At 37.4% G+C, this 12522-nt stretch overlaps 1 protein-coding gene across 1 annotated transcript in view; it reads right to left on the minus strand.

Annotated features, from left to right (window-relative positions):
* The window catches only part of LOC131067459 (ruBisCO large subunit-binding protein subunit alpha), a 45025-nt gene extending 34209 nt beyond the window's left edge, over window positions 1-10816 (minus strand). Inside the window, exons 1-2 of the mRNA XM_058002471.2 lie at window positions 10586-10816; window positions 10260-10458 (exon numbers count right to left, since the gene is read on the minus strand). Coding sequence (XP_057858454.1) covers window positions 10260-10458; window positions 10586-10648 — 262 coding nt within the window. The 5' untranslated portion in view covers window positions 10649-10816. The remainder of the gene's footprint in view (window positions 1-10259; window positions 10459-10585) is intronic.
* Window positions 10817-12522: the final 1706 nt, after the last annotated feature.

Here is a 12522-nt window from a genome sequence, read left to right on the forward strand (position 1 = left end):
CCTTTAAGGGTCCCAATCCCATACCCTACCGGGCCAAGTACCGGTTTGACAACAAGAGCACACCAATAACAGAGATGGCACAACCCTGCCCTAGGTTCCTTGTGGGAGCATCAACTACACGCCCTGACCACTCCCATAAGCTCCCACAACCTCTAGGCATGGAATTTAAAGAAAAAAGTCAAAAATGATTATTAAAAAGGTTTTTAGAGTATAGACAAAAGCAAAATCTAGAAAGTGCCTCAAACCCTAAAATGTGCCCACTACAATACTTTTGACAAAAACAAACATATTTTTATACATATTCATTCTTGTTTTGCCATTTTTGCATTTTGGAAGACTGGTTGTATTTTCAAAAGAGAAGGATAGAGAAGTGTCAAAGGGACATAGCTAGCTTGCACAAGGACATCTATTGATCTAAGGTATTCGACATGTAGATTCATAGCATCACTTGAACTTTCTATGCTCACTTGCTTCGTGGCGCATCTGCAACATCTTGCAAAGGGTCAACTTTCACTAGCATCACCTGCCCATTCTCTACCTTTTAACCAACAAGATGTTACTAGACATCAATATGTTTTGTCCTCACTGTGGAGGGGAAAAAGCGAGATCGGGTGACTAGGACCTAATCCCACTTTTGCCAACACATTGGGAATACGAAAGAGCCTAGGGAGATATCTCACTTTGGCTACTTCTTGTGAGAAAGAGAGAGCCAAGGATTATCTCTTAGGGTTTCTATTCCTCTTGTTGTATATGAAGAGAAGATGTGAAAAATAGGGTGTGATTGATCAACTAGACTAGGAGATGAACAATGAAGCATATATGAACTGAAATTGCAGAAACTTGCAAGACTCAAACTGAGATACTGAAAGCAGAGAAGGGGGAGGAATTTGAATGTGTACCTGGTGTTGAAAAATGAGCCAAACTGCCCGAGATAGGGGTGTCATGCCCCTGTCCTGATTCTGCAAACAGGAAGCTGCAACTGAGAGACTGCAATCTTGATATTCTGAGCCCTCAACCTGCCGAATTTCACCTGAAAATGGGGGGACCAGGGCGCCATGCCCCTGTCCTGGGCAGGACCAAGGTGCCACGCCCCTATCCCTGATGATTTTGGGGCAAATATGAGGCCTTAAGACAGTCCTTGTACCTTTTAGTAGTCTTGAAAGTCTTCCGGGTACCTATACCTGTACCTGCAACTGAAAATAGAGTTTTGGGTGGCTATGGGGTTTTGCCTTAGTCAAACCCCTGTTTTGGTGATTTCCACCTCAACAAATAGCCAATTTGTATAGTAAAATAGTGTGTGCAGGAATCTTGTGTGTGTGCAAGACCCTAAAATGATGAATGCAAACAATCTAGAGTAACCATATGCTTTAAAGAGTAAACCCTACATTCTTGTAATTGACAAAGTGAATGCTCTAAATCAATGATGCTAAGTGATCTAAAGCATAAACGTAAATCTGCAAATTGATGTAATGAAGCTCATACAAAGACATGAAATCATACCCAACCCCAAGGGAGGGGTACAAGCCAATCTTCAATCGGTGATCTTCTGTTGCTTTCCTACATCTTCAAAAGCCCCCAATTGATGAAAGAATGCTTGATGAATGCTTGATAGATGTTGTTGAATGTTGTTGAAGACTCCAAAAGACCTGCTCTTTCACTGCATAGAAGGCTCCTTGTGATAAAACTTCCTTTTTTCGTAGTTGGCCTTCAAATGAAGAAAGAGAGCTCTTTATGTATGAAACCCTAGATCTTAATTTCGTCTTTAGGGCGACCTAGGATTTGAATTTCCTGCCAATTTCTTGGGGTTAAGCATTATAGTATCATAGAATTATGCTCCCGAAATTTCGGGAAAAATGTTGGGAATCGTGCGTAACTTACACACGATCCGACCAACTTTTCACCAAATTTTCAGGGCCGTTAGATATGATGATATTGGAGTGAATCCCAAAGTTACAGCTGATTTCGAGATGTTTTGATATGCGAAATCGGGCCTTAAAGGTAGAAATAAGACATAATTAGGGTTTATGATTTAATGACTTATTCGAAAAATAAAATAAAAAGGGGCACACTTAGGGTAAAGGGCCCAATTTTATGATGTGGGGAGTGATGAAATATGACTTTAGATTTAATTTAATTAATTAATTAAAAGCTTAAAGGGAAATTTTAATGCAAGATGCAAACACACTAAGGTGGGTGCTAAACTAAGCGTAGAATTGTACCACCCTAGCAAGGGTGTACAATTTACAATGTTACACTCACATGAAAGACCAAGTTCTTTGCCAAACATATGGCACTTCGACCGTCAGATAAAACTATACTTATTATATTCAGCCCCAAATCTAAACACAATCACTTATGCCACATGGCTTCCTTACAAGCATGAGTAGCTACCATTTACTCTACTTTTGTAGTGGACAAAGCAACCACAACATGTTGCTTACTCATCCAACTAATTAGACCACCAAAAAAGTGAAAAGAATCCACTACTGAATCTCCTACTGTCAACCCCAACCAAATTTGAATCCACAAAGTCACTAGATGTCAATTCCCAATTCCCTATGGAATTTGTATGATAACAAATGAAGTACTCATAGGTTCTCCACAAATATCTAAAGAACCTCTTCACTGCATCCCAATGTTCTCATATAATATTAGCCATGAAACAACTAAGAACTTCCACTAATTGAGCAATGTTTGGTCTTATACAAACCATAAACCATAGCATACATTAAGCTCCCAACAACACTAGCATGAGGTGCTATTTACATATCCTCCATCTCACTAGAAGATGTAGGACACTAATCTATTGATAACCTATTTTCCACCAAAATAGGGACCAAAAATGATCTGCAAGCTATCACACTAAATCTCCCCAACATCAAATTCACATACTTGTTTTGGCCTAATCAAACTTTTTGTTAGCTCTATATCTTTTGTTGTCCATCGCCAATATGAACCTAGTACCCCCTAAGTATTTCATCTCAAACTGTGTTGAAACCCAAGACTTCAAATCATATATCATGCCCTTACTATTACAAGGAAACGATCACTATCCATCTCATAATAAATGCAATTTGTAAGACCATATAAAGATTTCTTCAACATATACACCAATTTTTCTTTACCTCTTTCAATCTCGTGTTTTGGTTGTGTCAGGTAAATTGAAACATTGTCTTCACAGCCTCAAGGTCAAAAGCTATTGCAATAAATAATAAGAATTAAATAGATGTCAACTTGACAACTAGAGAGAAAATCTCACAATAAACAATTCCCTCAACCTAGGAATATCCCTTCACGACCAATCTTGCATTATACTTCTCAATACTTCCATCTAAATTGGTCTTTCTTTTAAAAACACATTTACATCTAATTGGCTTTCATCCATGAGGTGAAAGTACTACGCCTCATTTGTCATCTTTCTTCAATGTAGCCATCTCCTCATCCATGGCCACTTTCAAGGACTCTACATCATCCATACCCATAAGCTCCTTCACAATCCTAGGCTTGTCAACATTAGTGATCTAAGCAAAAATACATCTCAAATCAAGACGATTATACATGTCTAGTTGGTGTATGTGTTGAATAGAGCTCATGAACTCAAGTGGATATTCTACCTCTTCTTTAGAATTCTAATCTAGTTCAGCCTTATTGATCTTTGGGGCTAGTTGAACCGCATCTTCCTTTTCATCCTATTGTTGTCTATGTTGAGTGGACCTCATTAATTGTGGTGAACATTCTACCTCTTCTTTAGAATTCTTTGAGCTATTTGAGCTCTTGTCCTCTTCAAGTCCTTTGCGGGCTTCTGGATCAACCTTCTTGATCTTTGGGGGTAGTTGAACCACATCTTCCTTTACATCCTTTTTTGGGCTATAACTATTGCATTGGTGAGGGAAAATTAGGGTTTCACCAATTACAATAATAAAAACACTAATCTTGACTATGGGACCAATACATTAAAAGAGGGGTAAATTTAATAGATCTAGCCACAATTCAAATAGAAAAAGAGCTGAAATTCTTATTAGATTCACTAGTTTTTGTTTGCCACCCTCTGTTTAGTTGAAATTTGGCTGTGAATTGTGAATTAGGGCGAGACAAGGGATAATTGAGGAGGGCTAGTAAAAACAGACTGTTACAAATATTTCACAGAGCCACAAGCAGGGATCTGAGCAGAAGAAGAGAATTTGAAACCTGTTCTCAAAAGTTCGGGCTGATTTTCCAAGATTGGGTAGCAGAGATTTGTCCTTTGATTTTCGCTCTGTCAAAATCTAAACCTGTTCGTCGTCATCAACTCTATTGAAATCTTTGAGTACAGCTCTCGAGTCAATTCCCTACACACAAAAAGAGAGGAAAAAGATTGTGGATAGGAGTTTGCCTTGGGTCAAACCCCGGTTTAAGAATTAAGCTTGAATTGAATAATGTAAATACTAAAGTAAATACTAAGAGATATACCTCAAATCTGCAATGGTTGATAGAAAGATTGATGATGCAATGCTCTTTAGATATGATGACAAATGTTGGATGTAATGGCATGACAAACACATGAACATTAAAGACCTAATCAAACACACATGCTTGCATGAAGATTGATGTAACTTTGCTCCATGATGCTTGAAGGAGAAAATGTTGTCTTGAATGCTTGAGAATGCTTGATGATGAATGCTTGATGGATGCACAAACATTATGGATAGGTAGTGGATGTCAAAATGAATTGATAGGATGTCTTTATATAGAGTTCCCTAGGAAAATTATCGATTAGGCCGACCTCCAACGTTCAAGTGTAGCCACAGGGACCGAAATCCATTAGGGAGGGAGAAAGCCCGTCGAGGTTCAAATTGGGTCTTGTTTAAGGGGGGCCAAGGCAGTTTGGGGCACCCTGGTCTAGGACCAAGGCGCTCCATGTCGTGGTCCTCCAAAAAGACGACCAAAAACTCAAAAACCGAGGGAAGGCAACTCTAGGATAGGGTCGACTCAACGGTGTCAACAGGTGACATCAAGGTTGGAGTAAAGAGGACCAAAACGAACCTAGGTGGAGTGGAGATAGGACATGCTAAAGTAGGAGCACAAACATGAGGTGTGAATTGTACCGGTTACAATTATGACACTACAACTATATGAAAGAAGATTTAACTTCTCTAAAGATAACACAATTGCTATACAAAAAGAACAAGAAAACATTGACCAAAGGATCCCACAACTTGTATCATTTCATGCCAATGCCAATGCCATAGCCAATGAATATAGATTTTTACAACTTTGTTCTCCAACTTAGACTACTTCTTCCTAGGCGCACGTGCATATGCCTCACAACCAAAGACTCAAAGATGTCTCAATGTAGGCTTTTTCCCCGACCACACCTCCATAAGTGTCTTCTCCATAAGAGCTAATGCTAGAGGCCTATTAACCAAGTAACAAGTCATGGCACCCTCTTGTGCTCAAAACTTTTTTTCCAAACTGGGTCCACTAAGCATACTCGTAGCCCTTTCCACTAATGTCTTGTTCATTCCTTCTACAATTCCATTGTATTGAGAGGTGTGCAAAGTTGTCTTATGTCTCTCTATGCCATGATCCTTATAGAATCTATTGAAATTTGCTCAACAAAACTCCTTGCAACTATCAATCCTCAAGATCTTAATCATCCTACCAGTTTGGTTCTCAACAAGAGCCTTAAACTCTTTAAAATGATTAAAGACTTCTTATTTTCTTATAAGAAAATACACCCATGTCCTATCATACTCATCAATGAAAGATGCATAATATACAAATTTAAAAATCAAAGGAACATTAATAGAATAAAATACATCAGCATTGATTAAGTCGAACACACCAAAATGTTTATGATACCTAGAGTAAAACTAAATATAATTATGTTTGTCATACACACAATGCTTATGAAAATCAAATTTAAAATTACAATCATTTAGCCCCTCAACAAAGTATTTATTTTTTAGGCCCCTTAGACCCTTCTCACCTATGTGACCCATCCTATGGTGCCATTGCATTGCTTTCTTTGTTGGTAGCTTAGTCTCCAATGCATAAGCACCCTTAGGTACCTAAAAGCATGACCATAAAATATGGATGATCTTTGTTGTTTATGCAATGGCGAAGGTGTAGATTTTGTAGATCCCTTCACTATAGGAACGAATGAGCTATTACATTGAATTATGCATGCATCCAACTGAAACAAAGTACCTACAGAGACACTCTTGGCAAGCACCATAGCCCCTCTCACCATCTTGCACCCTCCACTCGAGAAAACAACCTACACACTTGAATCATTAATTTTACTCCCATGATGTAGGTTTCGTGTCATATCAAGTTTCAACAATATGCAATGCACCATTGATCCCCTCTTCTCATCCATCAAGGAAACAAATCAAGACTCTTACACAAAAACAATCTTCAAATGATATTTATCTCCAAAATACACCTTCCCACAATAATATTTCATATTTCAAGAACCAACCCCAATGCGAAGTCTTGTAGAAAGAGTCAACAAAATCAATCAGCCAACACTATTCCATGCATGTGCAGCCAAGGCCACAACAAAGGCATCACTGTCATCCGAGGACTTATTGGACTCATCATCAAAATTGCACTTTTTTTTTTTTCTCCTCCTTGCAGACTCTTTTAAAATGGCCAATCTTGCCACAATTTCAACATTTTTCCTTGGTCTTCTAAAAGATTTGGATCTAAATTTGTCTTGATTCTTGCCTTTCACTTTCTTCCATGAACAAATAAGGCCTCCTTAAATTTGGAAGCCTTTCTTCGCATCTTTTTATAAAGTAACAATGTCACCCTCTCATCCATTTTCAAGTTGGTGATAGTACTCCCAATAGCCATAACATTGTGGTACCATGAATCTAGCAAAGAACATAGCAAATCACTCACCAATCCTCCTTCACCTTCACTCCAACAAAGTGTAGTCGCATCACAACCATATTGAAAGCATTTAAATGTTCAGGCATAAAACCACCATCTTCTATCTCGAAGGTTATAAACTTATTTATCAAGGATTGTCGGGTAAATCTCACCAAACTTCTTCCAAAGGTTCGTTGTAATAATCTCTTCATGCACAATCAATAATACTAAATCAGCAAAACATAATCTAATAACACTCATAGCTTTTTTTGTCCATTTTGTCCCAATCTTCTTGTCACATAGCGGCAAGTTTAGATTTGGATATTGCAGCCCATAAAGCTCTATTGACAAACATATCCTCCTCCTTGAGCTTCCAAAGCTCAAAGTTTGTGCCTAAGAACTTCTCCATCTCTATCCTTAATGCAGTTGCCATTTTTTCTGAAACAAGATCCTTTTTTGCAAAAACCTCTTGTCCCTAACACCTAGAATTTGAGGCCATCAAACTTGATACCAAATGAAAGGAAGCAAAGATGCAGAATACACTTCCTGCACTAATCTATGAGGAGATAAGTGCAAAAATTAAATTAATCACATAATTACAAGGAACTAAACCTAAAAGCAATATACCATAACACAATGACTTATGAAGGGAAAACCCTTTCAAGATAAAACCCCACACTCCAAAACAACTCAATACATCATTCAATGTAGAGTATAAGTGTTTAAAGGTGTGTCATCAACAAGAGATGCAAAGTAATTTTAGTAGCACAACAATACCTTCAAAAGTCACTATCAAAACCTCCATCTCAAACACACAATTAATAGAAAAAACAATGCATGAAACCATCAAATGGTGATTACAAAACCAAAAGCTAAAACCAACTAATATGTGTCATCCAAATCCCTATTTAGAAATCCAACACCCAATCCCAAAATGAGTTCATAAGCTAAAAATAGAATATTGGATATCCATTACACCTACAATAAATTTGTTACAATCCACTCAAGAACTTGGGCATTATCCCCATTAGAAAATGACTTGTAATGTGTCAAAACATGCATCATAAGTTGGTCAGCAAGTGTAACTCCCTCTTACAACTCCTTTCTTACATCATAATTTGGCTTCATTGTCCCCATTAGAAAATGACTTGTAATGTGTCAAAACATGCATCATAAGTTGGTCAGCAAGTGTAACTCCCTCTTACAGCTCCTTTCTTACATCTTAGATGTTTTTACATTTCCAATGCAAGAGGCCCAACTTCTGGAAGCCACAACTTTTGATTTTGGAGACCATTGGAAACCTTTTTTTTATTGTAGAGCTAGAAGAGATCTATGCACTGAGCATCCTTGGTAGTCTTGCAAAACAACCCAAAATATTTATTTTGGCCAAGAACAAACTCTATAACCTACAAATTGAGTCTTTCTATTTCATAACTTGAAAATTGCATTGTTTGTAACTTTAACATTAAGAGCAAGGTTGAGACACATTTCCTAATAGCATCAAAGTTCTCGATTTGGTATATGCTAGAAAGATTTTAGTAGGGGCTATTGAATTTGGCTTTACAAATGATAAAAACATTTGCTTAAAAATATCATATGTATATACAAAAACAAATGGAGCCTATGCATAGGCTACATTTCAATGAGGCAATTGCTCAAGCAATTCTTGCACCTATGTAATTCTATATTTCCATCTAGGCAGTCACATCTATATGCCTAATATGATTATGCTTCTAGTTTTATGATATATCTCCATACACTAATCTGAAATTCCCACCTTCCAATCCAAGTAGTAGCTTCAAATACACCACCAACAATACCACCAAGGCCAATACCGCCACCTATAGTGATGCCTAATCATTCTCTATGGTCTATGGTTGTGCACAACCACCTATAGTGGTTTGTAGTAAGTAAAATATCACTATTTTATTTATTCCAAAATGTCAAGACCTACTATATGCTCCATCAAATACCACCCACAACAACAATTCCAATAGTGCTAGACCACATCATGATATCCCAAGTCTTCACCAACCTCTTTTGGCATACAACATTAGAGACACCGTGACCTAAGTGACCTCCATGCCAAACCACGGAGAGTAATTTTCAATATGAGATGCCACTAAGTGACAAAAACTTTGTTGTTTCTATCTTCAATAGAGTGTGAAGCTCCTCACTACCATGAACTAGATTTGACCTGAGACAACTTTGTGACAACAAAAGTAAGCTGAAGAGCCACCCATGGAAAAAAAACCATATTATCTTCTAGAATGATTCCTCTCCCTTCTACAGCATTGTACGGATATGTATGCATATCTAAGGTAGATAGTTAGCATAGGAAAGCATTAGCTATACAAAGATATGATAATATTGATAGACATTCATTACCTTTAGGCTTTAAGAATATAACATGTGGCAAACATTCAAAACTCCCACGTAATAAATTTTTATACTACAGTAACACAGTTCTATTACACTTTCTATGTGTCTTCTTCTTTTTGAATCTTATTCAACACCGTTTCCACATAAAATACATCTAAGTTCTAGCTATTTAGAGTGCTGCCCCTACAGATATCTCATGGATCCAGACCACTTTGACATGTGCTGGAAGGGCGTTAGCAACACAGGATCCATATCACTTTGGCACATGCTGGAGCTGAGTTTGGATTTATGTCAGTTACATTTTCTTTATATTGCACTTTATTTTTCTTCAAAATTCTAAATGGACGTATTATAGTATGAAAAGAAAACGGAAAAAGAATTTCTTTGGTTTTGAAAAAGAATATGAAAACAAAATGAGAAATCTGGATTCTATATAAATATAACAAACAAACGGAAGTGCAAAGAGCATTACAGAGCATTAAAATGACCGAATTGCACAAACTTCAAAGCAATAAGAAGACAAAGGAATGTGATTAGATGAATCAGAATGACGAAATTGCTCCCTACAAAGGACATGAATGGTTTCCCTTTATAGGCCTGAAGAGATGAAACTTGAATAAATAGTTTACAAAAGTGTGCCCCAAACTTATAGAAAGACATTTATTGAGAAAACTTCAAAACAACATTTTGTCAAATGCCATTACCAAAAGTGGTAAATCGTCCAGGCTTTCATAGTAGAGATATCAATCTTCAAATTCTTGCAAGTTATGTTAGATGCTTACATGTACAAATATTGAATGTTGAATCGGGCAAACTACGGTAACCATACCCAACGAAGTAGAGACTAATAACAATCGAGGTGAATTTAATGGAAGAGATATCGAGCAGGTGCAGTCTCGGCGACTTAAAAATAAGAGATAAGACCAAGGCCAGCCAAGGAGAAATTACGAATCAAAACAAAGAAGTTGCTCCCCACAGAAACAATTGGAAAAAGTAGATATATATTATAGATGTCTCACCTCTAGGTCCCAAAGTGACCCCAACAGTATCCACCAATTTGTTAATGCCCGCCTGCAAAGCGCTTCTAGATTTCTCATCAAATGCAATTTCCTTTATCTCAGCTCTCGCGCTCGCATTTAACGTCACTGCTGTCCATTTTCTTCCTCCATTCAATTTTATTCTCACGAGCTGCCTCTGCTTATGCTTCTCTACTTGCGTCTTAACAGATGAACAAGAAGAATTGCATTGTCGCGAAAATGTTAAACCCCGAGATAACATGATATGTTAAGACAGAAGAATGTGTGTCAAGTGTGAAACACAAGAATCAGCATATGAAACAACTTACAAGTTGAGGAGATTGAAGTCCGGAGGCGAGGTTTCTGTGCGCAGAAATGGCATTACTTGCCATGCTCTCAAGATTATCGAAAAGTACCTGGTTTGGAGTGAAAGGTATCAACTTTGTACTAAAACCCAAAACCCTAGCTTTTGATGACCTACGCCATTTGACGTAAGCTATCGAACATAGAGAATGATAATAACAGAGTGTGCATAGATAAATGCGAGCGGCCCCGACGTCACCTAAAATTAAACGGCAGTATTGCTTGTCTACTAAATAATGATTAAGATAAAACAAGAGACGCAATAGATAGAAAGATAAAGATAGAGATGGGAATTGATATATATGGAGATAGGTAGAAAGATATATACGGCTAGAGAGATGCAAGAATAATGAGATAGAGATAAGGGAAGAGATTGATGAAGAAACATGGAGTGAAAAAGATAGAGGGGCAAAGAGATATAGATATAGATATCCAGTGAAAGAGGAAGAGGGGGAGAGAGTAATAGATTGACAAATAGAGGGACTCATGTGTAGAGATAGAGGGGGAGAAAGGGACGCGTCTATTCTGGCTCCAAAAAGGCAGTACGGAGGGACTAACACGCGTGTTAGTCGCGTGTTTTACACCATCGATTTTGCATTTAACGGTCGTGATTGACTAGCATGTCACTAACACGTTGTACGAAAGGCCTGTTTTGGAGCCAGAATAGCCGCAGCTGGGAGAAAGCAAGATGGAGGTAGAGAGGAAGAGGGAGAGAAATAGATAGAAAGGTAGAGAGAGTTAGAGGGGGAGATATAAAGGAGGAGGGGGAGGGAGATATAGAGATAGATATAGATGATGAGATAGAGAGATGGAAAGATCAAGATATAAGAAGATATAGAGGGGGAGAGGGAGAGATAGCTTAAAAGATATAGGGAGGGAAAGAGGGAGTGATATAGATTGTGGAGATATTGAGAGCTAAAGGGGGTGATATATAGAGAGGGGGGGAGTTGGAGAAATAGATAAAGATATAGAAAGTGATATATAGAGATAGCGAGACATATAGATAGAGACAGAGCTTGTGAAAGATGGGAAGATAGAGATAGAGGGGGCAAGAATGAGAGATAAAGGAGGTCATATCATACTAGGAAATATTTAAATCTAACATATTTTGTATTATATTCAAATTATAATCATTTATAAAAAAACACAATCATTTAATCTACTCAACTTAAATATTAAATTATGTAATTGTAAATAATTAATGTTAATTTTATATTTTGTTTGGATTTACAAGTAATCAAACATATTAATTTTATAGAGATTTAGTAGAAGATAATTAAAATAAATATTTAAATTAAAGACCTGTTCATGGGTTTCCAAGGGTTAATCATGTTTGTAAGAACTTTGGAAACAAGGAGGAGATTTGGTCAAAACCTGAATGAGGATGGGTTAAGATCAACTTTGACGGGGCTTCTAGGGGTAACCTGGGTACTTCTGGAGCAGGATGTGTGGCTTGTGATGATGAAGGGAAGGTTATTTTTAAAGGAGCAAAAAAGCTACAAGATGGAACTAATAATGAGGCAGAGGTGCAAGCGGCTCTGTTAGCAACTAATTTGGCAGTAAACATGAAGGTCTCAAAAGTTCATTTAGAAGGAGATTCTCAAGTTGTGGTTAACACAATCATGAAAGGAATAACCTCGAGTAGGATATTAAATAAGTTTATCATATTAATCTGCTCAAAATTAAAAACTTTTCAAGATTTTTGCATCTCTCATGTAAGAAGAAGTGGAAATGTCAATGCTGATGAATTGTCCAATGTGGCATGTGATCTAGCTAAGGGAGAGGTGAGGTGGTGGGATAGAAATGATAGTACAATTCAATGGAATTAAGATAATCTGCTAAGTACAATAACTTGTCACACTTGAAATGTGTGAAATGTATTTCTTTTCTCTCTGTTCGTGTG

The sequence above is a fragment of the Cryptomeria japonica genome, chromosome 3, assembly GCF_030272615.1.
Source record: "Cryptomeria japonica chromosome 3, Sugi_1.0, whole genome shotgun sequence".
Lineage (NCBI taxonomy): Eukaryota > Viridiplantae > Streptophyta > Pinopsida > Cupressales > Cupressaceae > Cryptomeria > Cryptomeria japonica.